We start from the raw sequence: 27,625 nt of genomic DNA on the forward strand, positions 1-27,625 counted from the left end.
TTCAGTTCAAATACACTATGCATGTAACTGTTTAAAATGTTTAACGTATGCCCAGCATTGTATCTGACTACCAAGTGTAACTCATCAGGCGGGGGCACCTAATCTCATACATGTTCCAGCCTGCTTGAGAGTACTAGGGGTTACACACCAAGCCAGTAGCTGCTACCATTTAACATATACTGAGATGCTAAGCTGAATCACGTGTTTAATAAATAATTTTACTTTTACTGCTTCTATTCAGACATTATCAGAGTTTACTTAGATCTACAGCAAATTCTGGAGCTCCCCCCAATTTTATTATATCCCATTTTCACACACAGGGGATGCATATATGGGGGTTATATTATTCACATAGCTTTAGATCTATGTTGAAACACCTATGCAGGTTACTCACCCACATGTTGCACGCAAATCAGGAAAGATTGAGGATACATGCACTCTCTCATGTTTGGCAACATGACACAATAGCCAAAACTCTAAAAAAGTGTTACAGTTTCCTAATGTGTTTCTCAGGCAAAGTAACACTCTCTCTAAGAGAAGAAAAGTTGTCTCTTAACTAGGCAGATCTCCCAAACTTCACACACACCGATTTCAATGGCCCCTGTTTAAAGTATTTAAAGTCTGAGTCAGCCCCCATCCCATAGGCAGCAGTCACTCTACCTTAGAGACAACGTGGCAGTCTCCCGGCCAGCTCTTCCGATCAGCTTCATAATGTCTCTTTAGAGTCCCCAAAACACGAGTTTGAGCAGCACACTATGCTACCAAACTTTCACCAACACTAGCCCCCTGTCATGTTCCAACACAGGATGTCTTCAACTAGCCCTGATGACAAAATGTTCCACCCACTCACCATACACCGGTGGCTACGCCTACACACACCATAGTGACGGAGATTGCGACCCACCCCGTTCCATTACTATAAGATTTTCATTGGTGCGACTGCTAGTCGCCACCGCCCTCTGTGTGTGGCGAGCTGCGAGCTGTCTGCACAGGATGGAATGTCAGCTGACTTCTCATAGAATGTTGGTGTAAAAGTGAAAGAGATTGGTGTGTAACTGTGCCTTGAAGGCTGTCTGATACATTCCTAGCAGTGTTTAACATCATGTCACCATATATATTTTTAGGCTCAGATAGACAAAAATCTCTTGTAGGTATGTAGGTGTGTTTCTATTATTTTATTATTTCTATTCAGCTTGTTGGCAGGAGAACACTATTTGCTATAGGTCATCCGGCTTTGTCTTAATGACAATTATTTATTACGAAATATGTGGCGTCAATTAAACCACTCCCTGGTTCTTTGGGAAAAAAAAGTTATGAAAGTGGGAAAAAATTATTGGTACTATTTTGCCTTTGGCATTAGAAGTAATTGACTAATCAATTAGTGAGCTGTAAGTAACAGGGTTAATTCCTGAGCAGCGAATTTTAACTAATTAAGGCCTCGATTTAATATATTTCGATAAGCTTTTCAAATAAAGTAATATTTTTGAATAAACTATTCAAATGGTGTAATATTTTAAAATCTATCTATCTATCTATATATGTATAAAAATCTAATATTATTTTTTCATATTTTTTTATATATACAATATAATTTTTGTATTTTAATATTTTGAGGGGAACAATAAAAATATTTTTAAAGTATATGCAAAAAAAAGTCATCTGAAAAGCTGATCCACAAATATTAAATTGAGGCCTAAATCTAATTGGCAAAAGTTAGGCTAAAAGGGGTCATTACAGCTGAGTTGGAGCAATTTTCCAAATGAGCTGTTTTTGACTCAATTTCACTATTCTGATTTAACCTGCCAAAATGTGGAATTTAGTGAATGGAAAAAAAAAATTGCTCCTATGGTGTAATATGTTTGCCACTATGCCCTACACGAGAGTTATGAGACATAGGTTCATATTTTACACAAATAAACGTATACATTTGAGAGTGAAAGTTTTCATCTCGCTATAGGGACCTTGTAGGGAGAGTTTGACGTACTTGCACTTGGCGGAGGGAACCCCCTTCTTTTTAGTGACACTTAGACCCCTGTAGACACCCGTATTATAGACACATGCTGTTTGTTCTATGTTTCCATAGTAGTGTTGCAACACCTATAGAATACATACATTTGTGTGTCTTTATGTTGTCAATTTTTTTGTACATACATTTTCTTACTTGGACATACAATTGTACGCACTTGACTTCTTGTTCTGGGATATAATTAGGGTGTTTATTAGACTTTTATAGGGTATATTATTTACCTTATTAATCTTTTCTATACACCTGGAACATTCTTGCCCTTGTAGACACTCAACGTCTAGTGTGTGTTGCGTTAATATCAGGGCTTGTAGGCACACAGTTATTAGTGTGTGCTGCTGAGGTAATGTTAGGGTTGGTATAGCCGTTAGCATAGCCAGAGGCAGTATTAGGATTTGTAGGTACACAGCCCTTGGTGTTTATTGAGGTTGTAACGAGACTGGAGGCAAACTCCTTAGTGTGTGTTGAGGTAGTACTGGGATCTGCAGGCACGCAGCCCCTAGAGCAGCGGTGCCCAAAAGGTAGATCCCCAAAATGTTTTAGAACTACAGCTTCCATTATGCTTTGTCATTCCAAAGGCATGCTAAAGGTTTGCAATGCACCATGGATGGTGTAGTTCTACAACATCTGGAGAATCTACTTTTTGGGCACCTCTGCCTTAGCGGGTTTCCACCTTGCCCCCTAATGTACCTAGCGGGGATTGCAAACTTAGATTCCACCTTAAGGTATCCCTCTGTGTCTATACATTACCTTAATATTGTGATGTACACATTCAATTTGAGAAGGACCTAACTCTCACCTTAGCCTCTTTCTTCAGACATTCTGGGGCATATACGTTAGAATTCCAGACTAGTACCCTCCCCTCTTAGTTGTCCAAGACACTTTTGTCCACACGCTTTATGGCATTTGGATAGGGACTTGTTAGAGTCTTTGAGGATGCGTATATCCTAGCTCATTGAATTTTAAATATTGGTTCATGTTTTTTCACTTTCCTATGTTGTTTATCGTTGAGTCCTATTACTTATTAAATATATATTTTTTTTAATTCACGTTTTTTTTGCTGCCTTTCTTCTGCCCCATTGCCAGCAACTTTTGCTCACTTTGGGTATTCGTTCTTCTGTGTTCTATTACCGGTGGAGTGAGTTTGATTCTGAATCGATTTGTTCCTGTTGTAATTAACAGGCCTTCTATTCGGAGGAATCGCTTCAAACTCATTTTTGCACAGGTCTACAAATTTGTATTTTCCCTGCATGTTTTTTTCTTCACACTGAGACGTATTTGCTAATAACGTGCTAAAATAATTTTTTTTTCATATTTTTCATTTTTTTTTTTAATTTTAGCAATAGTAGTCATATATTAATAGTTTGCAAAATGCTTGTAAATCTCACAACTGCGTACATATATTAATATAATAATATAGCAATACATTTTACCACACTATTTCGTGCAAGTGATATTTTGCCTGTTCATTTTATGTCCACTATTACAGTAGCCCCATTGTATTTGCTATAATATTTTCGGTGGTCAAACAGCCAACACTGCAAATTAGGTCCAAAATTCATTATTGTGTCTAACACACCATTCATATTTTTTTTTCTCCAATGAGGTTGGTTAGTACATGCCCCCCTTTAGCATGTTTACTAAATTAGATCATCTGTGGGTTGAGATATCTTAGATAACGTATTTAATAGGAAATCAGCATTGTTTCAATTTGTATGGGTGATCCACAGATAAACACTTAAACCACTTAAAGGAGAGCATTTAGTGAAGTAACAGAATGGATAACAGGAGCAGCTCTTACTAGTCTGTTCTGGTCTGTCCTCCCTGTCTGTCTAAATAGCTTAAGAGAGAATACAGAAGCCGTTGGAAGGGAGGGGTTCAACATGAGAAGATTAAAACTGTTTTTATCTGTCCCGATCTCGGAGGACAAGTAGGCATTGAAATGCCATGCCAACCGTAATCCATTTACACTTCAGAAACAGGGGAAAGCAGATAGCTAATTAGCAGACGACTTTAGTTGGAAATACATAGATAATCATATGTGTTATATGTGTACAGAGCGATCGTGACCAAATGTTTCCAATGTAGCTATTGTACGGTAAACCTTATTAGTTAAGATTGAAATCTACACGTAATTAAGTCATCTGTATTCATGGAGGAACTTAGTGTCATAACGTGTTAGCTTAGCGACCGTAACGATCTTCAGATTGTGCGTCCGTTAAAATAGAAGCATTAACAGTTAAATTTGGAGTACGCTTGGACGCTTACGGCTATAAATTCTCTCTTTCTTGTGAATTTGAGTACAAATCCAGAATTTCATTACCTATGCACAAACCGGTATTAATGTTTCTTAGAAAGAGCTCAAGGCTTTAAATGATTGTTGAAGGTACAGAGATCACTTTTACAGAAGTAAAAAGTATATGTAAAAACCATTGATAACGTACATATTTTTACTTTATTAAGAATGTAATTTAAAGCAGAAAGGGTGTTTTTATTAGTTCATCTGTTATCTTTGAAGTATTAGGTCACCCCCGCCCCTCCAGGACTTAAACCCCACTTGTACTCTGATTGTATACGAACCAATCAGAATACTGTTCTGATTTCATTTCTCTCTATATCTTTAAAAGGACAGCTTAATGTAGTTGTTCTGGTGAGTATAGTCAGTCCATGCAGGCTTTTTTCTATAAAAAAATGCCTTTTCAAATAAATTGTTCCCCTAAGGATACCTCTAGTGGCAGTCTAGTGGCTTCCACGCTCTGCATGGATGCACTGAACTTTCCTCATAGAGATACATTGATTCAATGCTGATTGGCCAGGGCAGTGTTTGGATCTGCCTCCGACCCACCCACTTGGCTGAGATCATCTGAATTAATGATCTCAGCCAATCCAATGCTTTTTAATGCTCAATTCTCACTGATGGGAAAGCAATGGATTGGCTGAGATAATCAATTCTTATGATCTCAGCAAAGGATGCTTATCTGGGGCGGAACTAGTACTGGCAGACCCGCGCGCAGCGGAATAAAGGTGTGTTTTTACTGTATTTAAGATGGGCATGGGGGTTCCAGTCACCTAAATATTGTTTTTTACACTATAGGGTCAGGAATACACGTTTGTACGTATGACCCTATAGTGGTCCTTTAACTAAAGCTTAGTTGCTTTCTATACAGACATGCACTAATGCACATAATGAGACACATACTCTCACATGCACACACTACTAGCACCTACATAATTGCACACATATGCATAAAAACACACTAATACACATTTATAGACACACATACTTACATTAGCACACATCTGTAAGCACACTTACTGATGCACTCACACATATGTAAACACACACTACCTCACTTCTGTGAACCCAACAAGCACACATTTAAAGGGATACCATAAGTGCCAGGAATACAAAGCTGCATTCCTGGCACTATAGCTCCCTCTGCCTCCCCCATACCTCGCGCGCCCTCCAGTCAGTGACTAAAGGGTTAACCCTTTATTTACTTACCTTACCCCAGCCCCGATGTCCAGCAGGCACTAATGCGCATGTGTGGCAAATGGCACGCACGAATCAGACCTCCCCATTGGAAATCATTGAATCAATACTTTCCTATAGGGGAAATAGCTGCCGCTGGATGTCCTCATGCAGAGCGTGAGGATGTCCAGCGTCAGTTAATGGATAGAGGTCAGTTTTTGTCCAGAAAGTGCCTCCAATGGCTGTCTGAGAGACAGCCACTAGAGGCAGACTTAGTGCTGCAATGTAAACAGTACAGTTTCTCTGGAACTGCAATGTTTTACATTGCAGCACTAAGTGCAATAGGGACACTGCACCCAGACCACTTCAATGAGCTAAGGGCGCTTGGATCAGGTAAGTAAATAAATAAAGGTTTTTTTAACCTTTTATTCACTGCGGCGGGGGGGGGGGGGGGGGGGCGGGGAACGGAAGGGAGGGGGAAGGCAGAGAAAGCTATAGTTCCAGGAATACAGCTTTGCAATCCTGGCACTATAGTATCCCGTTAATAAAATTTTTGTGTAGTGTGTAGTGACAGTACCACAAAGAGTTCCAATGAGCTGTAAATAATATGCGCGCTGTATAAGGAAACAGATACAATATAAACACTTCAGGCTAAGGTCCCCTTTATTTACACCGGTTGACAGAAAGATGAAGGGGTTCACAAAGGTATAAAAAAATGCGGAAGAGCGTGATGGTGGTGTTAAAAACAAGCCACAAAAACAATAAATGAAGAAAAATATGTGAGTTCTGATTTGAATAGAGAAAATGTTGAGACAGAGCCGGGTAATTGTTTATAAGTGAAAGGTGACAGGAGTCTGAAGCGCACCTACTTACTAAGGCTGAGGCAGTTTATCTTGCAAATAACATTAAAAAAAATAATTGGAAAATACTTTTTTAAAAGACTTCGTTATTGAGTCTACTGCAAATCCACAAACCAGCAGTGTCTGAAACCACTGAACCAATCTCGGGCCTCCAATTTTTTTAAAATGGAAATACTGTGCATTTTCAACAAACACTTAAAGGGATACTGTAGTGCCAGGAATACAAAGCTGTATTCCTGGCACTATAGCTCTCTCTGCCTCCTCCCTCCCTCGCGACCCCCCGCCCGGGTTAAAAACCCTTTATTTACTTACCTTTTCCCAGCGCCCATGCCCTTGGCGCTAGACTGATGCTCCGACGGCCCGTGACGAGCAGGTGCTAATGCATATGCGTGGCGAATGCAGCCTGCACATTAGACCTCCCTATAGGAAAGCATTGAATCAATGCTTTCCTATGGAAAAAAATCTGACACCGGATATCCTCATGCAGAGCGTGAGGACATCCAGCGTCAGATACCGTACCAAAGGTCTATTTTGATTCAGGAAGCCCTCTAGTGGCAGTTTCTGGACTTTGCAGCACCTAGTGCACCAAGTGCAAAAGGGACAGTCCACCCAGACCACTTAAATGAGCTGAAGTGGTCTGGGTGCCTACAGTGTCCCTTTAAGCCAGAAGGAGAGTGTGGCATATATCATTCATGATGTGTGTGTGTGTGTGTGTCTGTGTCATGGTATGTGTGTGTGTCTGTCTGTCTGTGTCAAGGTGTATGTGTCATGGTCTGTCTGTGTCATGGTGTGTGTCTGTGTCATGGTGTGTGTCTGTGTCATGGTGTGTGTCTGTCAAGACGTGTGTGTGTCTGTCAAGAAATGTGTGTGTCTGTCATGGTATGTATGTATCTGTCATGGTATGTGTGTGTCTGTCAAGGTGTGTGTGTGTGTCTGTCATGTGACTGTGTGTCTGTCATGGAGTATGTGTGTCTGTCATGGTATATGTGTGTGTCTCTGTCTGTCATGGTGTATGTGTGTGTCTGTGTGTGTTTAAAAATAGTGTAGCCCACGGAGCAACGCAGGGGGGGAGTGGGCCTTGACAGGGCCAGAAAGTTGGCAGGTGAACTGGAGTTCAGGGGGTGGGCCTAGCTAGTGTGGGGAGGAGAGGGTTAGTTTAAATAGCGGCCATTTTAGGTTGAGGCCATCTTAATCTGAGCTGCCCTTACCTGTGAATTGTTACAGGTCAGAGTAGCTCTTCTTCTTTGTCTTTTACTGCAGGTCATGGCGTCCGCCGAAGAAATCATGGCTGGAGTCCGATCGTTGGTGCAGGAGAGAGGCTTCGGATGGTTACAGGAGCAGCTGGGGGTTCCGAGCACGTCTGCTCCCCCCGTCGGTGCGGCGGAGAAGAGGCCTGTCAGGCGGGCGAGACCGCCCCAGCGGCTCAGTCCGGGTGCGGTGCCGGCGGCGCGGAGGAAGAAGAGCCCTGCGGTCAGGGAGCGTGAGGTGGCTGGTGGGTCTGGAAGCCGGGGAGGCTCGGAACGGCGGCCGGTGCTGCATGGTCGTCTCGTTGCCGGTCAGGTGCGACGGAAGGCCGGGAAGGGGCCTCTAGCCCAGAGCGCCCTCTGCCGTCGGGCGGAAGAAAGGACACCCCTGGATGTTGCTGGTACCCAGGGCAAGGAGGCTGAGCAGAGGATCGGAAGAGGATCGGACAGCGGGCTCACATGGAGGTGGTGGGGTCCAGGCGGGCAGCTCGACAAGCAAGTCAGCCCTGTCAGGGGTTAGGTCCTCAGCAGTGGATTCCGGGGAGGAAGGGAGCCAGAGGAGTGGGAGTGTGCCCCAGCCCAGCGGCAGGTCAGAGGTGCAGAGGGACTACAGCCAGGAGCGGAGTGTTGGAAGGGGAGTACGGGAGATGGTGACCGGGAAGGACAGCGCGAGGCGGGATAGTCGGAGCCAGAGGAGGGGCCATGCAGACGGGGACCCCCGGGGGTGTGATGCGCGGGAGGCCTTCTCAGGTCGCTCCCAGGTTCAACGGCGCAGGGCAAGACCCATGAAGAGGGCAGATAGAGCCACGCCAAGCAGCGGGAGGGATGGATATGGCAGTTCAGGACGATCTTCGGAGCCGGGCAGGTCCAAGGACAGGAGTAATTCGAGGAGTAGGGATAGGAGGAGGAGGTCCACCACTAGGGACGGATGGAGGAGGTACCGGCGCAGCGAGTCAGGGTCGAAAGACAGTGTTGTTTCCAGGCGGAGTGGGACTAGGAGCGACCGTGGGTCCCAGGCCAAGCGGGGGACGGGGTCTGGTCGTGACGGGACAGGAGACAGATGTGACGGACGGGTGAGGCTCAATATGAACAGACTACCCAGGTCACCTTCTCATTACAGGTCACGAAGTGTGTCGCCTACAAGATTGGATCGCAGCAGGGCGGGCAGGAAACGGCGTCCCCTGGACGCTTCGGAGCCAGTCGAGGCGGCCGAAAGGACGGTACCCCCGCGGCCATCCGAGGTCCGGGGAGTGGGTGGTGAGTTGACATCTACACCTCATTCTGGGAGTTTGTTAGGATGCTTACAATCACTTTTGGGGTCATGGTCGGGGGAGGCTGGGTCCCCCGGGCACTTCGGGAAGGTGTGGGCAGCGGATAGCGACTTGGGTGTGGGAGGGGGTCCCGTGGCGACGACGGCGGGGGGCGCGAGAGGGGGCGCCGCGGATGCGGATACTGGGAAGGTCGACTGTGCGGGTGCTCTGGAGGACCGCGGTGATATTTCGGAGGCAGCTAGACAGAATGTACACGTGTCCTTCGCAGGACCGTTGGGCTGTCATTTGAAGGCTGAAGTTAAGGAGAGGATAGGAAAAGGGGAATTTGTCGAAATATTTTCTCTTCTTCCCTTAGAGGAGTTTTTAGATTTAAAGGAGGAGGACAAGAAGGACGCAAAAAAGGAGGAAGAGGAGAAACGGCGTAAGTATCGAAAAATACCTAAGACATTCGGTAACTGGCTGCGTGCCTTCTGTATACTGGCAAGCGTGATCGGGGAAAAGAACCCGGAACGGTGCTCACAGCTTTTTTGCTATCTGGACGGCATTGGGGATGCATACAGGACCTACGGGGGACTCGCTTGGTGGAGGTATGATGAGCAGTTTAGGCAGCGCCTAGCGGCGAATCCGGCCATGCGGTGGGACCAGATGGACCTGCCTTTGTGGATGCGGTTGATGATGGCCCAAAAGAGTGCCCCCTTTCTCGGGACAGCCGGCGCGGGCCCTAGTGGTGGCGCGTCGGCGGGACAGAAGAAGGGGTTGTGCTGGCTCTTCAACGAGGGGCAGTGCAAGTGGGGAGCGTCCTGTAGATTCAAACATGAGTGCTCCGGCTGTGGCGGCAATCATGGCCTCTCCAGATGCTTCAAGAAAGGGAAAGCTGGCACTGGAGGGGGGGGGGGTTTCTGCGGCGGGGGGCATCTCCGGTGAAGGTAGACGCGATGTTGCCGTGGCTAAGGCAATACGCTAACCGGGAAGTCGCCAGTTTTTTGTGGGACGGGTTCACGAACGGTTTTGTGATTCCGTTCCAGGACAGGGGTCCGGGTGTGCTTTGCGGGAATCTCAAATCGGTGCTGGATCATCCGGGGGTGGTTAGGGAGAAGTTGCAGAAGGAGGTGAGTTTGGGGAGGATGGCAGGCCCGTTCGCGGCTTCGCCCATGCCGGGTTTGAGAGTGTCACCGCTAGGAGTGGTCCCTAAGAAGGATGTGGGTAAGTTTCGTTTGATACATCACTTATCGTACCCGGCTGGGGCGTCGGTGAATGATGATATCGACGCGACATTGTGCTCTGTCTCCTATAAATCATTTGACAATGCTGTTGAGTTGGTGCGGAGGGCGGGCCGCGGGGCATTGATGGCTAAGGTGGATGTGGAGGCGGCGTTTAGATTGCTTCCCATTCACCCGGATTGTCATCATTTACTTGGTTGCTACTTCGACGGGGAGTTTTTTGTGGATCTCTGTTTGCCTATGGGTTGCGCTATATCTTGCGCATACTTTGAAAAGTTCAGCACGTTCCTGGAGTGGGTGGTCCGGAAGGAGTCGGCCGGGGGTGCGGTGGTACACTACCTGGACGACTTCTTGTGTGTCGGCCCGGCAGGGACGGGGCGTTGTGGGCAGATACTGAAAGTGTTCCAGTGGGTAGCACATAAGTTTGGGGTGCCGTTGGCGGCAGATAAAACGGTGGGACCGGTAACGTGCCTCAGTTTCCTAGGGCTGGAAATTGACTCGGTGCGTGGGGAGTGCAGGTTGCCGCTTGACAAACTGCACGCCCTGCGCGGGAATCGGTGGATGCGGTGGCAAAGGCGAGGAAGGTGACGTTGAGGGGTTTGCAGTCGTTGATAGGGAGCCTTAACTTCGCTTGTCGGGTGATTCCCATGGGGAGAGTTTTTTGCCGGCTGCTGGCTCACGCAACGAGCGGGGTGAAGCGGCCGTCGCACTACGTGAGAGTTTCAGCTGAGATGAGGGCTGACTTAAAGGTGTGGGCGCGCTTTCTGCGGGATTTTAATGGTCGGGTGTTTTTTTTTTTTTTTTTTTTTTTTTCCGGGTTCCGGTGGGGTCCTCGGAGGATGTGAGACTGTTCACGGACGCTTCGGGTAGTGTAGGGTTTGGGGCCCTTTTCGCGGGTCGGTGGTGCGCGGAGGAGTGGCCGGTGGCTTGGAGGTCGAGCCCGCTGATTAGGAATCTGGCATTTCTGGAGTTCTTTCCGGTGGTGGTGGCGGTGGCGCTGTGGGGTGGGGACCTTGCTAACAAGAAAGTAGTATTTTATTCGGATAATATGGCAGTGGTGCAGGCCATTAATGGCTTGTCTGCGTCCTCGTTGCCGGTTGTTCGATTGCTAAGACAGTTGGTGTTGTTATGCATGTCATTTAACATTGTGTTCAGGGCTAAGCATATTCCGGGTTTGGAAAACGTTGTGGCTGACGCGTTGTCTCGTTTTCAGTGGGATCGTTTTCGGGAGGCGGCACCGGAGGCGCAGGACTCGGGACACGCTTGCCCGGAGGAGATGTGGCAGCTTGCGACATCCTGCTTGGGGAGTACATAAAACATTCGCTGGCCCCGGGCACATGGTCTTCTTACGCTAAGGTTTGGCGGGTTTGGGATGAGACGGTGCTTCTGTTAGGCTCGGATGTCTCCGCATCTAGCCGGTTGGATGTATTGTTATGGATTCTGTGCCGTTTGTTTGCTGAGCATTCCTCCCCCTCCATGGTGGATAGGCACCTCGCGGCCCTGGCGTTTCTCTTTAAATTCAATGGTTGGGTGGATGTGACAAAACATTTCCTGGTAAGACAGGCGGTGCGGGGCTTTCGGAAAGGTAAGAAGGTTCGGGATGAGAGGAGGCCGGTTTCATTTCAGGTTCTACAAGGTTTGGTGGAGCGGTTACCGGACATATGTTTTTCGGGGCACGAGGTGGCTCTGTTTTCAACGGCGTTTGTATGGGCCTTTTTTGGGGCTTTTAGGATTGGGGAATTGGTCAGTGCAAGCAAGGCGGGTAATGGGGGACTGAGATTGGAGGACGTAGCGGTGTGTTCGGACAGGGTGCGGATACGGTTGGCCCATTCCAAGACGGATGTCTTTGGGAAAGGTTGTGCGGTTACACTGGGTGCGTTGCCGGGATCGGGTGTGTGCCCAGTGGCCTGCGGGGCCAGGTTCATGGAGTTAAGGCCGGAAGTCAAGGGTTGCTTCTTAGTGCATGCGGATGGTTCAGCGCTGTCGCGCTTCCAATTTACTAAGATTTTTCGGTTGGGGTTAAAGGGGATGGGGTTAGATCCCTTACAATTCGGAACGCACTCCTTCCGCATTGGGGCGGCCACGGAAGCCGCACGGCTGGGTTTGGGGAACGAGCGGATCAAGCGTATCGGTCGTTGGGAATCAAGGCGGTTTCGATCGTATGTACGCCCAGACAGGTTGGTGTGAACATAACAATGTGGGGGTGCAGCTGGGCTGCAGGGGTGATACTTACTGTTGTTTTTTGTCTCTCCTAGGTTGGACGGCATGGATAATTGGTCATTCTTACGTCTATTGGGCTCAGAAGAGAGCTGCAGTTCGAAAGAATGGGATACAGCTGGGCTTTCCTTTGGAGCAAGTGGAGATATACTGGTTTGGGTATCGGGGCTTCGACTGGCGGAGCGTCAGTGGGGAACTTTTTCGCAAGGTGACGGGTCGGGCATTGCCAGACGTGGTGGTGATCCACGGTGGGGGTAATGACCTGGGTCTGGTGCCGCTGCGCGGCTTGGTAAGGCAAATGAAGCGAGATGTGGATCGGCTGCGGGACCTGGTCCCTGGCGTGACAGTGGTGTGGTCGGAGATGGTGCCTCGGTGCAGGTGGAGACACGCCAGGGACACGGCCGCGGTAGCACGATCCAGGGGTAAGATCAATAAGATCATGGCTAGTTTTGTTCGGAGAGTGGGGGGCGTAGTGGTACGGCACAGGGAACTGGAGGAGATGTTACCTGGTTACTTTAGGTCGGACGGTGTGCACCTTTCTGATGTAGGTTGCGACTTATTCAACTTAGGCTTGCAAGAGGGGATTGCGCAGGCCCTATTTATGTGTGGTGGGGGTCGCACATGAGCTTAAGGGGTCAAGTCATGTGCTGTGGCGGAAATAGGGCTTGGGTAAACTGGCTATTTGGGGGTTATGAATGTGTTATGCCAAGTTCTAGGCTGGAGTAGGACGGAAGTTAAAGTGTTTGGTAGGTTCTAGCCCGGAGGTGGCGACGAACCTAGGGGTGTAGGGGTGTCTGGGTACACCCCTGCAGGTAAACAAATGTTGGGGGCCTCTTTGGTAGGCCAGGTATTATTCGTTATGTATCAATTGTTATGTTTGTATTGTTTTGGTAGGGTCATTGTCGGGGGTATTTGGGATCGAGAGGAACGGAGTTATTACTGTTGACAATGACCCTAAATTGTTAATTGAAATAATTTTATAATTAATAAAGCTGTGGACGTTGTACTCCAACAGAATAAGCGGTGTCTGTGTTTTATTTATAATTTTGCACATGCCGAATAACGTCTGTGCACATGTCATGTAGCCCACGGAGCAACGCAGGGGGGGAGTGGGCCTTGACAGGGCCAGAAAGTTGGCAGGTGAACTGGAGTTCAGGGGGTGGGCCTAGCTAGTGTGGGGAGGAGAGGGTTAGTTTAAATAGCGGCCATTTTAGGTTGAGGCCATCTTAATCTGAGCTGCCCTTACCTGTGAATTGTCCCTCCCACCCTCCCTTTGTGTTATGCTTTGGGGTAGTTCCCGTTTGGTCACAGCGGCGGGAAATAGGGCTTGGGTAAACTGGCTATTTGGGGGTTATGAATGTGTTATGCCAAGTTCTAGGCTGGAGTAGGACGGAAGTTAAAGTGTTTGGTAGGTTCTAGCCCGGAGGTGGCGACGAACCTAGGGGTGTAGGGGTGTCTGGGTACACCCCTGCAGGTAAACAAATGTTGGGGGCCTCTTTGGTAGGCCAGGTATTATTCGTTATGTATCAATTGTTATGTTTGTATTGTTTTGGTAGGGTCATTGTCGGGGGTATTTGGGATCGAGAGGAACGGAGTTATTACTGTTGACAATGACCCTAAATTGTTAATTTAAATAATTTTATAATTAATAAAGCTGTGGACGTTGTACTCCAACAGAATAAGCGGTGTCTGTGTTTTATTTATAATTTTGCACATGCCGAATAACGTCTGTGCACATGTCATGTATTTACTCACCTTTTTTTTTCCCCATGCCGTGCTGGGGGTTGACATAGATTTTTTTCCAGGGCTGCTTTGTATCCCCAGTCTGGCCCTAGCGCTACCCCAAGTGCCCTATGGACAAGCCTCCACTGCTTGCAAGAAAAAACTATTTAAACACTAAAGCCTTGTGAATCATGTGTCATTGTAAGTAGAATTCCTATAAACTCATGTTGCCTTTCACCTCATCATATACCTGACAATAATATCTCCCGTTCTCCTCCTTTCTCGGATCTTATCACGTTTTCAGCAACATGTAGTTACTTTTACAGTTTGACAACACACTGTCATGCTGTTCAAAGTTCCTAAAACTCATGTGACCCTATATCTTTCAGCGGATCAATGTATATTGTGTCTGTGTATGAATCATATAAGAGATGCTAACATGATTTTTTTACATTTTATTACACTGTTCAATCTGTTTACCTTTAAACTGGACCTGTCATTCACAGATAGAAACATAGAATGTGACGGCAGATAAGAACCATTCGGCCCATCTAGTCTGCCCAGTTTTCTAAATACTTTCATTAGTCCCTGGCCTTATCTTATAGTTAGGATAGCCTTATGCCTATCCCACGCATGCTTAAACTCCTTTACTGTGTTAACCTCTACCACTTCAGCTGGAAGGCTATTCCATGCATCCACTACCCTCTCAGTAAAGTAATACTTCCTGATATTATTTTTAAACCTTTGTCCCTCTAATTTAAGACTATGTCCTCTGGTTGTGGTAGTTTTTCTTCTTTTAAATATAGTCTCCTCCTTTACTGTGTTGATAGACTCTTCCAGTTCTATGAAGGGTGCGTGTGAAATTGCAAATCGAAGAAAATGTATGTATTAAAATGTTACTATTTTTTTTTTGCAAGGTTATTTACTAATGTGAGAGTTATTATTATCATTATTATTATTACTGTTTTTTATATAGCACCAGCATATTCCGTGGCGCTTTACAATATTATCAAAGGGGGAGAAATAAACATATTAAACAATTTACAGGAACAATAGGCTGAAGAGGGCCCTACTCAAACGAGCTTGCAGTCTATAGGAGGTGGGGCGTAAAACCCAACAGGACAGGAGGTAGCAATCAAACAAGGTGGGAGTTAAGCAGACCTGGAGGAGAGAGTAAAGTGCTGTCCTTTAGGAGAGAGCAAGAGACAGGTGTGTAAGGTAGAGATTACTCTGGAAGGCCATTAGCTTTCCTAAAGAGATGGATTTTGAGGCACTTTTTAAACGATTTAAGACTAGGAGAGAGTCTGATGGCGGTAGGCAGGCTATTCCAAAGGAAAGGAGCCGCCCGTGAGAAGTCCTGCAAGCGTGAGTTGGCCGTACGGGTGCGAGCAGCAGACAAGAGAAGGTCATGGGCAGAGCGGAGCGGAGAGACAGAGAAAGGGCACACCTGCGGATCTGTGAAGAAATATAGGAGGGGCTAGAATTGGTCAGTGCTTTATAGGTGTGGATTAGCAGGGCTGCCATCAGAAATTTTGGGGCCCCTGACAAAGCACAAGGTCTGGGCCCTCCCTCCCGGGCCCGCCCACGCCCTACCTAGTTCGCTGACAATGATGCAGGACTGAATGTGGTGTGTATGGTGGAAGAAAATTAGAATGTGTGTAATGGATGTAGTGTTTGTGTGTATTAGATACTGTTTGTGCAGTGAATGCAGAGTGTGTGTTTGTGTAGCGGATGCAGTGTGTATAGTGAACATAGAGTGTGTTTGAGTAGTGGATGTAGTGTGTGTTTGTGTAGTGGATGTAGTGTTTGTATGTACTATATGAAATGTGTTTAGTGGATGCAGTGTCTGTAGTGGATGTAGTGTGTGTATTAGACGCAGTGTCTGTGTATAGTGAATGCAGAGTGTTTCAATTTATGGTGGATGTAGTGTGTGTACAGAGTGTGTGTTAGTGTGTAATAAATGCAGAGTGTGTGTTAGGGTGTAATAAATGCAGAGTGTGTGTTAGGGTGTAATAAATGCAGAGTGTGTGTTAGGGTGTAATAAATGCAGAGTGTGTGTTAGGGTGTAATAAATGCAGAGTGTGTGTTAGGGTGTAATAAATGCAGAGTGTGTGTTAGGGTGTAATAAATGCAGAGTGTGTGTTAGGGTGTAATAAATGCAGAGTGTGTGTTAGGGTGTAATAAATGCAGAGTGTGTGTTAGGGTGTAATAAATGCAGAGTGTGTGTTAGGGTGTAATAAATGCAGAGTGTGTGTTAGGGTGTAATAAATGCAGAGTGGGTGTTAGGGTGTAATAAATGCAGAGTGGGTGTTAGGGTGTAGTGAATGCAGAGTGTGTCAGTGTAATGAATGCAGAGTGTGTCAGTGTAATGAATGCAGAGTGTGTCAGTGTAATGAATGCAGAGTGTGTCAGTGTAATGAATGTAGTGTGTGTTAATGTGTAGCGGATGCAGAGTGTGTGTTAATGTGTAGTGGATGCAGAGTGTGTGTTAGTGTAGTGAATGCAGAGTGTTAATGTGTAGTGAATGCAGAGAGTGTGTTAGTGTGTAGCGGATGCAGAGTGTGTGTTAGTGTAGTGAATGCAGAGTGTGTGTCAGTATAGTGGATGCAGTGAGTGTGTTAGTGTGTAGTGTATGCAGAGTGCATGTTGTATTAGTGAATGCAGTGTGTGTATTGTATTAGTGTATGCAGTGTGTGTATTGTATTAGTGTATGCAGTGTGTGTGTTAGTGTATGCAGTGTGTGTGTTAGTGTATGCAGTGTGTGTGTTGTATTCGTGTATGCAGTGTGTGTTGTGTCAGTGTTTGCAGAGTGTGTGTTGTGTCAGTGTTTGCAGAGTGTGTGTTGTGTCAGTGTTTGCAGAGTGTGTTGTGTCAGTGTATGCAGAGTGTGTTGTGTCAGTGTATGCAGAGTGTGTTGTGTCAGTGTATGCAGAGTGTGTTGTGTCAGTGTATGCAGTGTGTGTTGTGTTAGTGTATGCAGTGTGTGTGTGCAGGGCCGTCTTTAATAACGACTGGACCCGCTTGCTTGGGCCCCCTGGGCCCTGCCGCCGTCGCCCCTCACTCCCTGGTATGCAATCACGGCATCCATCCCAATGCAGTGGCGGCATTAAATAGAATGAATTTTATTGGGACACCCAATTGCAAGATTGGACTAAAGGTAGAACCCCATCTGTCGTGCAACTCCAACAATGCTTTGACAGCTGGGGCTCTACCAATTTCCCATGCTTGCAGGGTTGTATTTAGCACTGTTTTGTGTGTTTGAATGTAAGCATGTGTTTGTATGAAGTATGTTTGTGTTAATGTGTTTGTATGTGGTACTGGAGTTTGAATGAAAGTGTGCATTTATGTGTAGTGTTTGTTTTTGAATGTAGGAGTGTGCTTGTATGTAGTGTTGAAGTTTGAATGGAGGGGTGTATTTGTATATAAAGCTGCGGCTCAGATGCACAGGTACATACTCTGACACACAAGCAGATACACAGATACATACACTGACTACATACAGATAAGCAGGCACATACACTGACAGACATACTGACACACAGGTACATATATTGACACACACAGACACATACACTGGTAGACGTACTGACAGACACACACAGGCTTATATACAGACATACTGACACACACACTGATCAACATACTGACACACATACACTGACAGAAATACTGACACCCACACACAGGCACATACACTGACCGAGATACTGACACACACACACACACACACACTGACACCCATATACACTGAGAAATACTGACACACATCCAGGCACATATACTGACACACACAGACACATACAGAGACTGACACATGCATGCACATGCACTGACAGACATACTGACACACACACAGACATACTGACACACAGACAGACCTACTGACACACAGACAGACCTACTGACACACACAGATATATTGACACACAGACACACAGACAAACAGACATACTGACACACAGACACACAGACAAACAGACATACTGACACACAGACAACAGACATATACAGACACACAGACAGATATATTGACACACAGACAAACAGACATACTGACACACAGACATACTGACACACATGTAAAATGTACATTTTTAAACCCACCCTCCAGTTTCCTACCTTTTGCTGGAGGGTGGATTCTATGGGGTCCAGTGTGGTGCCTGAGGATGATGGGAGTGAGGATCCCCCATCCTCACTCCCTCCCAGCCGGCTGCCGGAAAGCAAGGGGCCCGGTCGTGGGGGGAAAGAGCGCCCGACCGGGCCCCTGCTGATACAAGCCCTCCGGGTGGCCCTAAGTGCATGGGCCACCCGGTGGGACTCAGAGGACGGGGGAAAATTTTTTACATCATTTTTTTTTTTTTTTTAAATCTAATTACATGTTTCTCCCCCCTCCCTGCTTACCTTGTCCAGGGAGGGGGGAGATTCCATGATCCCTGGTGGTCTGGTGGGGGGGCCCCCGGCTCCCTGTTACCGCAGAGGGGGCCCAGGCAGCACACAGCTTCTCTTCTCTCCTCTGTTCCAATAACTCTCGCGAGACCCGCGGAGCGTTGCCATGGCAACCGGGTCTCGCGAGAGTTATTACAAGAGAGAAGAAGCTGTGTGCTGCCTGGGCCCCCTCTGCGGTAACAGGGAGCCGGGGGCCCGCGGCTGCACACATAGATAGCGATATTCGCTATCTATGTGTGCAGGGAGGGAAAGTGGGGCCCAGGACGGCCAGAGCAGTCCGGGCCCCCCAGGGCCGCCGGGCCCGTGACAACCGTCATGGTTGTCACCCCCTGATGGCGGCCCTGTGGATTAGTACCTTGAATTGTGTCCTATAGGATACAGAAAGCCAATGTAAGGACTGACAGAGGGATGAGGAGCGAAGGAGAGGAAAATCAAAAAAGTTCAAAGTGAAATTCCGTTTTAAGGCCAGACTAGCTAGAAATGTAAAGTTCTTGAAGTGGGGAAAACCACGGAAACAGCAATAACATTCGACTGGTGCTTATTTAAATTTATATCATTATTCAGATTATATCAGCACAGTGACTTTTAAACTTAGAATTTTAAAATTAAACATGAAGCCACTACCTTGCCAAAAGTATGAGAAGTTCACCACTTGTAATCACAGAATTGTGATAGAATTGTGATATCTTAGCCACACTCATTGCTGACAGGTGTTTAAAAGTACACAGCAATGCAACCTCCATAGACAAATATTGGCAGCATTATCACTTGCACTACTGGGCTAAATGTTGCTCTGTCATAAGATGCCACATCATAGTCTGGCAAGATACTGATGTCACCTGGGAAATATCCAATTGGGCCAGTTCAGGCCTGGAGAACCCTGATATTTTCTTTTACCACCACCGGCCCATGTATAAACCCATACAGTGCTGGTAGGGCAACACTCCCAACATTTCAAACGGACAAAGAGGGACACTTTCAATTTAAAAAATGTGTGTAAATAACAACGGATGCAACTAAAATACAATTTAGAACAAGAACAATGTATCATATTTACACAGACTGATTATTAAACACATTTATTTATTTTATTGTAGTTTAAAGACACATTACAGGGAGTATTATTGCTGTGGAGCTCTGTTATACACTCAGACACACACAATATAAAGCTCCTAGAAAAGAGGGACTTACTGTGCCAACAGAGAGACCATCTGCTATTCTATTCTGCACAGGAATGGTGTGAAGTTACTGCCCACAACTCTGTCAGGATTATAGTTGATCCAGCACACAGAATAGTATCACACCTATGACTAAGGATAATGTCTAATCGAACCATAGAATGATCGGACTTAACGTACCGCAGAATAGTCAAAATACTTGCCGAGGTCAGCGACACAGAATGAGACAAAACGTTAAGGAAACCCAGAAGTCAAGGATACCAGAAATCAGGGAAGTCAAAATGAAGCCAAAGTCAAATACCAGAAAAACGCAATCAGGAACACACTCTCAGATAACCAGCTAGTGGAAACCACGACAGGGCACTGACAAAAAAGGTAAATTTGGGTTTAAATAACCCTCCTTAGGCTGTAATTGGCTGTCTCTGACCTCTGACCCCAAAACGTGACATGACGCCGCACGCACGTCAGCGCCATCTTTGATGTGGCCGAAGGTAAGTTTCTTATAAAAGTCTGATCCGTAGTGGCCGGCGTTCCTAAGAACGTTGCACCAGCTTGGGACCGGAACGGAGGAAGACCGGGTAGCTGCCCGCCGAGCCCAACGTAAGTTTGAAACATCTCTGACTGCATGGCTGCTATGTTTGAGTGCAGCCTCGCCGGCAGAGATGTCGGGGGCCGTGACAAACTCTTGGCATGGGAAGTAAATTGCACACCAGCCCCCCCTTGCCAGCCCTCTCGCTGGTCAAAATAAACTCAAAGAATGGAACAGCAGAAAAATAATATGTGGTTTATTCACTATGCCAAGAATTGCAAACATTAGGCCATAACAGAAATTTAGAAAAAGAGAGTGTGTGGAAGTGTATGTATCAAATACACACACCACCCACCCCATATCATATACTTTATGCAGATTATGTTTTTAAACCCAATACTGCACATTGAGTGGTATAACAGAATGACACACATTTTGGCATTGCCTGCTGGTTCTCCAATCAGTCCACCCTCCTTGATCTCCCTTTCCCTCCCATGAGGGGGAGTGATGTCAGACAAGGAGAACGGGGCTGCAGGGAGAACTTGGACTCTGCTATAGAATGGAGATAAGTATTACCTTTTCTTTCTTTTCTTTTTTCAAGTGTGGGGAGTTGGGGGGGGCACCTCAGTTAGGGTTACTCTAACCAAAACCAGTGTTGACTTTTCATTGGAGTCCCCCTTTAAAAGACTGTACAGCAAACGTGAGTAGCACTCTTCAAATATCTGCCTGATTAAGAAGTCATAATCTTTATTACAGTTTTTTTTATTTAAAGCAAACTACATATACAACATATATCTCAAATGTCCCTGTTTAGGAGGGACATTCCCTATGTTGAGCCAAATCTCTCTGTTTCTCTCTTCTTTCTTAAAGGTACACTATAGGCACCCAGACTAATGCATCTCATTGAAGTGGTCTGGGCGCAGTGTCCCTGTCCCTTTTAACCCTGCAATCGAAAACATTGCAATTACAGAGAAAGACTACCAAACAGCCACTAGAGGCGCATTGTGTCTTTATATGGAGTTTAACTCAGTGAACAAATGCTGGATGTCCTCACGCTGTGCATGATGATGATCAGCGTCTTCAAATCCCCCATAAGAAAATATTGATTCAATGCATTCCTTAAGGGAAGGCCTAATGCATGAGCTGCACTCACGTGCATGCGCATTAGGTTTCTCCGAGCGCTGGTGTTAGAGGAGGTGGTGATGGAGCCAGCGTCAAGGGACTTTGAAATGCTGGGAGGTATGATACACGCAGAATTAAATTCTGTGTCCTCTAACAATAAAGGAACTCTAGCCTTAACCCTGTTCTAAAATAATCATCTTGTATAAAGGATAAATAATTCGTAAATAATTCACCTTTAACTGAGATCTAATACAATTAGAAGTGTTGGGAGCCAAGCCAAATATGGCCTGGTAATTACAGATAAGGGGTTTATTAACATTCTTTTTCAACAATGTTTTTTTTTACTTCTACATAGAGCAGTGGACTTAATACTTTGACAAAGAAGGGTTTATAGTACATGTCAAGGTGAATTTCATAAGTAATCCAGATAAGTTTCTCCACTTCCTCATCCCATAAGTCACTTTAATCACCAGCATGCAGTCATATCTGTGGGGTCAAGCATCTGTCTCTGTAATAGAAGGCTTAGAAAATGCCTGTCTCAATAGCCTGCTGGTAATAGGTGATCTTTTATACAAGAGAATGATTAATAACATCTATATTAACATGTGGATGTGGTGCTCACAAAACCTGTCTTAGATGGGACCAGAAAAGGATTCACTTACTGGATAGTTTATACATGATGTAACATCCACTTACTGTTGGTTAGCACATGAATGTTGCTGCCAATGAGTAGAATTAATATGTTATGCAAGAGGTAATGCCAGACGAACTGCACTAATTAATTCATTAATTTACCTCTTACAGCATATAAATCCTGCACATTACTGCCCAGAATGTAGAGTGATGTATCAGGCAAGAATGTTATTAAAAAATAACAAAGTGTTAGAGACTTCTATCAGGCTCTGAACATTGTGAGTTCACAACGATTTAAGTTGCATTATGGGTAAAGGAATACGGCAAACACCATAACCACTACATCACACTGTAGTGCTTATGTTGCAAGGAGTACCCTGGAATCTCAAATGTAAATAGTCAGACTGTTTACTAAAGGCTTGAGTTCAGTCAGATGGGCGCCACTTCCTGCCTCTCCTCTTGCGCTAAGGCAAACCAGAAGCACCGACAAAGAATTTCTGGGCTGCAGGGAGTGGCGCCGAGTGGAGCCTAGGAAGGAAGTTAAACTGTTGGCAAATGGTTTGACCACTCACATTGGCGGTTGCCAGAGCATTTCTCGCACTGTAGTGCTTATGGTTCTTTAATCTTACAATGGAAAGATCTACCAATGTTTAAAAGTAGCTACAAGTTTGGATTAGCTAGCATCCCTTGTACTGTAAACTCAAGTCAACATTCTTGTCTTGTCCTGCCCCCCAGGCTGAGTTGGGAGGCAACGCTCATGTGCTGCCAGTTTTGTACGGGAACAGTCTGCAGGTCTGACGACCTTTGAACACACAGAATACAGTCACCTGTGATTCTTTCCTGTGACTGTTACATAAACATGATGTACAAATACTCAGTATGGCCTGTGTTAACCCCTATAAGTATTAAATCCAATCATAATTCCATAAAAATATTGGCCAAAACTAGTCGATAATTTTCGACTGGGTTAGCCGAAAGAATGTAATTGGGGACATTGTATGAAGAACATCTTGTTACCTGAATACTTATAAAATATGGCCATTATTGTCACGAGTCAAATTGTAGTCTTACTTCAGCATATCTACTTAGAATGTTTAAAAGAATTAGGAACTTTATGGAACATCAGTGCCGACGCAAGTGTTTTTTTTTTTTTATCCACACATTATTTTCCCTGTCCCACTTACATATCTATTTTTAAAATGTTTTCAAGGTCTCTCAGGCAAAGAAAATAATACGATAACAATAGTAATCTGCTGAAGGCCTTTGGGCTGAATGCAAACTTCAAGTAATTTTTTGTGTGTTCATTCTATAAGTAATTCTATGAGGCCATTCACATTCTTCTGAATGGTAAGGAGCCTGCCGCATACAAAAAAGGATAATCCTGCCCCAGAATAACAGTTCTCTTCTGCATCCTATTTCTCTCTTATGTGCGTATTGTTTGTTCAAGAACGTGACTCTGTGGCACTGTTTGTGTTGCAGTAAGCAATCGCCAGCTGTCCCTGTAGCAGGGCCGCCATCAGGGGGTTTGGCAGCTTTGGCAGTTCAGGACCCCACAATTACTCTCTGATGTACATATATATATAGCGATGATCGCTATATATTTGTGCAGCCGCGGCCCCCCCCCCTCCTCCCCCCGGCTCCTTGTATTTGCAGAGGGGGCCCAGCGGACTGCAGGAGCACTTTACAGATCTTTCTCTCTAACTCCTGCGAGACGTGCGACCGTTAGAGCGTTGCCACGGGTTACCATGGCAACGCTCCGCGCGGCGCGCACACCACATCTCGTGGGAGTTAGAGAGCGGAAGAGTTGTAAAGTGCTCCTGCAGTCCGCTGGGCTTTGTCAGGGGCCCCAAAATTTCTGGTGGCGGCCCTGCCCTGTAGTAAAATCTTACTAAAATTGAGTTTAATTTGGTAACTGAAAAAAGATGATTTTTAAGTAAAACAGGTATATAAAACATATTGGAAATCTTAGTGTTTTGTTCTGTTCTTCGACGAAAAGTAAAACAGTACGAAACTGCCCACTCTCAAAGATCATAATAACAGTCAATATGGTACAAGAGGGGTAAAATAAAAACACTCACATAGTAGATATAATCAACATAAAAGTAGGAGGAAAACAGAAAAGACCATAACATTTTTTTTCTAAATTGGGTGTAAAAAGAAGAACAAATAGAGATAAACTTGATCAAAATCAGAAAAAATGCTCAAAAACAAACAAATGGACTGAACGCAGTGTGGAGAAGGGAGGTGGAAAAAAACAGCACATTTGACGACAGAAAATAAGTTTTTTTTAAAAAAAGAAGTAAATATTAACAGGGAGAATTACATAAGTAATCTGGAAGAAGAAAGACTGAAAGAGACAGGAAAATATAATAAAAAAATAAAATAAATTTTTTTATTTTTTAAGAATTTTTATTTTTTAAGTTTGACGCTTTTTTTTTTTTGGTGTGCCATTAAAGATTTTGTAAATAACATCCGTAATATTTAACATATACAGTCAATCAATAGTGTATTTCGGACAGAATCGAGTTCTTGACAATTTTTCTGTGCCTCAATATCATTAACACTTTAACCCCTTAAGGACCAAACTTCTGGAATAAAAGGGAATCATGACGTGTCAGACACGTCATGTGTCCTTAAGGGGTTAAGGCACATGGCATATTAGACAATGCTTATTTACTTAACAGTGAATCGTTGGGAATTCAAAGTGAATCCAATTTTTTTAGCCCAAAAACAGTAAAACTGGGAATATTGAAACTGCCATCGAGAACGTTCTAATTTTGACTAATATATCCAATAGTTTTTAATTTATAATGAATTCACTCGGAATTTTTAACAATTGCCATTTTAGTAAATAACTCTACGTATGTAGAGAGAAAAGCAGGAAGCACAGTTGGGCCCTTTACGTTTTTGTAATATATCCATTTAACAGAGCTGTAAACCAATTCAGAATCTTGCGACTAGGTCTTACGTGAATATTTGACTACAATGAGCGGTTGTTAAATACACACAGCCAATAAGGAACCTGCGTATTTATAATGCTTGTTTAAAGAAATTAAGAATCACTCACTCGACTGTTCCAGGAAGAGAGGGTTTGTCTGGAGGTTGCCCAGCGAGGTCCATGAAGATTTTTTTGGTCCGATTCCTTCTGTTTTATATTATTATATTGTTTTCTGTTTCTTCGCCTCTAAATCTGCGATCTCTTAGCCTTCTCTTCCTCCTATGTGTTTGGACTTACTCACTCTCTCTCTGCCTCACTGTGTTCCACAGTTTCTAGTAACAGTGAAATACAGGCCAAAGTCCGATGTTCGTAGCTCACTCCCCTGGCTCCCGCTGTACTATTCCTACAATAACTACAGAGCGCAGCAAATCTGGAGAGAGAAAAAAAAACCATCAGCACACTTTTATCTATGATAAGGATACGATTTTGTTCTTTGTTCAAAATCCTTCACTTTTACTTGATTTCAAACTTGGAGGCAGATGCTCTCTCAAAGAGGAGCTGCCAAAAAAGTGCAAGGTTTGTTTATAAAAGGTAACATATCATTAAAGGTACACTCACCACTAAGCACTTTAGCTTGCTGAAAAGCTTAAAGGGATGCTCCTCTTCCCAATAAAACAGATAAAAAAAATTTTTTTTTAATTGTTGCTAAGTATAGGTACCCCTTATGAAAACACAAATGCATTTAATTATGCATTTTTCCATCAAAGGGTTTTCCTAAAAATAGCTTGCAAAAGATCCAGATCTTTTGTTTAAGGCCGTTGCAAACCCTCCCCTTCTAAACCCGCCCAGACAAACGTGTGCTCCTGACCCTATAGTGTTAAAAACCACGTATTTGGCCCCCTTATCCCTTTAAAAAAAAGTAGAAAACGGGGGGGCGGAGCCTGACCGCAGATCGGATCAGACGCGTCTCGTCTGAGCTCCTGCACCAGAACCAGAATATCGGTGCTAACAGCGAACCGTAGCAGCTACAGCTACAGCCCTAATCTTCAAATACTCACCAGCTGACGGTGAACAAGGGGGTACCCCCCAGTTTCCATACGGCTTCAAAGTAACCTGATTGAGGTCTGTGGCCTAGGAAGCCTTGAGCTGGGGTGAGACGTCCGCTCCCCCAGTTCTCTGAACAGCGCTCTGCTCGGCTCCCCCCCCCTCCATGACCGGCGGGGGTCATCCCGGTCCCCATGGCAGACCGCTGAGATGCACAGCTGTGCTCTGACCCCCACCCTGCGGAGAATCACAGCCCGGACGATGCACCCCAAGATGGCTGCCGACCGACTGCCTCGTGCACAGAGTGGTGCGGACGCTGGGCAACACTGCAGAGCTGAGGCAAACAACAGCTCCTGGAACAAGCTCCCTGTACACCGGGCGGTAATTAAAGCATCAACCACCAAAATAAGTGGTCGGAAAGGAGGCGGGAGATGAGCGGGACCCCCTAGGGTGCTCTTCCCACTAGAACTCTGCAACCCCACATGACGGGCCCATCTGGGCCGAAGACCACCGGGGATGTACTCACAGAGCACCGGCCACCACCGCTGAAGATCCGACGCCACAGGCGGCGATTGAACACCAGAATCCACAGCCGGCCCCTGCGGGGGAAGACCTCAGCCTCCCACGTGAGTGTCCGGGTACAAGGCCAAAAGGTGCAGGTCTTAAAGGCAGCCAGGGGCTATGGGGAGGAACTGCCTGAAAACTGCCTCCGGTCCTCACACCACCCCCTGAGCCTGATACCGAGCCGGGGCATAGGTTGAGCCAGGACTTTAAGGCACACGAGCACAGACAGCCAAAGAAACAGGTCGCAAACTGGACTACCTACCTACAGGTGTCAGGCTTGCCTGTGCTCCAACCCTGAGCATGGCTATGCTCAAAGAGAACTTTGACACCAGTATCGTATGTTCGCCGAAGATGAGCATTGTACTAGCGGCTTACCAACAAGTAACCTGTCTGTTGCCAGAGTACCCATGACACAATGCAGACGCACACATAAGACACACACCGAGCATAAATACAAACCAGCCCAGCGGATCACACGCACCCACCGCACTCACTGCCAAGCCTGTACAGGGGACATCAGGCCAGACCCAAGCCACACACCAGCGTAGGGAGGGGAGGCGGAGGCCGTGGCTCCTAGGGCCTGCCCATTTGCTGTGCGATTTATGTGCACACCTGATACGCATACACACGAAGCTAGCCTGAGATAGAACACAGCATGTACCAGCCTAATCACACACCCGAGTACACCCAGCATGATGTATTACATACCGACACACCAGGTACCTAGCTTGATTATTGATTGTCGTGCGCAACCACAGCTCAGTGGCTGACTCGCTTGGGAGATTCCCACGCTTAAAGATTCTGTTGCCTGCTTAGCAAATACTAGCCATATAATTCAAGCCTGATTACCATGCATTAAAAGTTTGTTCACTTTATTGTTTCTCAACATGGAATCTATGTATCATACCGCAAGCTAAAGATTACCTAACTGTGTCATTTGCATGTTTAGCCTAGCATGTTTACTGCAAACTACCGATGTTGCATAAATATAACAAAAGGTGTAGCGCTACATACAATTTGAAATATGTTCAAACTCTTTATTTGTCACTCCCGAACAAAATTCACTGAGTCAATGGTATAAGAATCTTATTCTGAAAGAGAGATTAAATGCTCATAGTGCAAAACTGCAAGTAAAAATTAAT

General features: G+C 45.5%; 1 protein-coding gene across 2 annotated transcripts in view; it reads right to left on the minus strand.

Moving 5' to 3' along the window:
- The window catches only part of LOC134611731 (GRAM domain-containing protein 2B-like), a 43,265-nt gene extending 18,075 nt beyond the window's left edge, over positions 1–25,190 (minus strand). The window contains exon 1 of one of the 2 annotated variants that reach the window (XM_063455921.1): positions 25,005–25,190. In XM_063455921.1, the coding sequence (XP_063311991.1) occupies positions 25,005–25,057 (53 nt within the window). In that variant the 5' untranslated portion in view covers positions 25,058–25,190. Of the gene's footprint in view, positions 1–660; positions 825–25,004 lie in introns of those variants that run through there. The other variant, XM_063455922.1, reaches the window with a different exon arrangement.
- Between the last annotated feature and the right edge of the window lie 2,435 nt (positions 25,191–27,625).

The sequence above is a fragment of the Pelobates fuscus genome, chromosome 5 (assembly GCF_036172605.1).
Source record: "Pelobates fuscus isolate aPelFus1 chromosome 5, aPelFus1.pri, whole genome shotgun sequence".
Taxonomy (NCBI): Eukaryota; Metazoa; Chordata; class Amphibia; order Anura; family Pelobatidae; genus Pelobates; species Pelobates fuscus.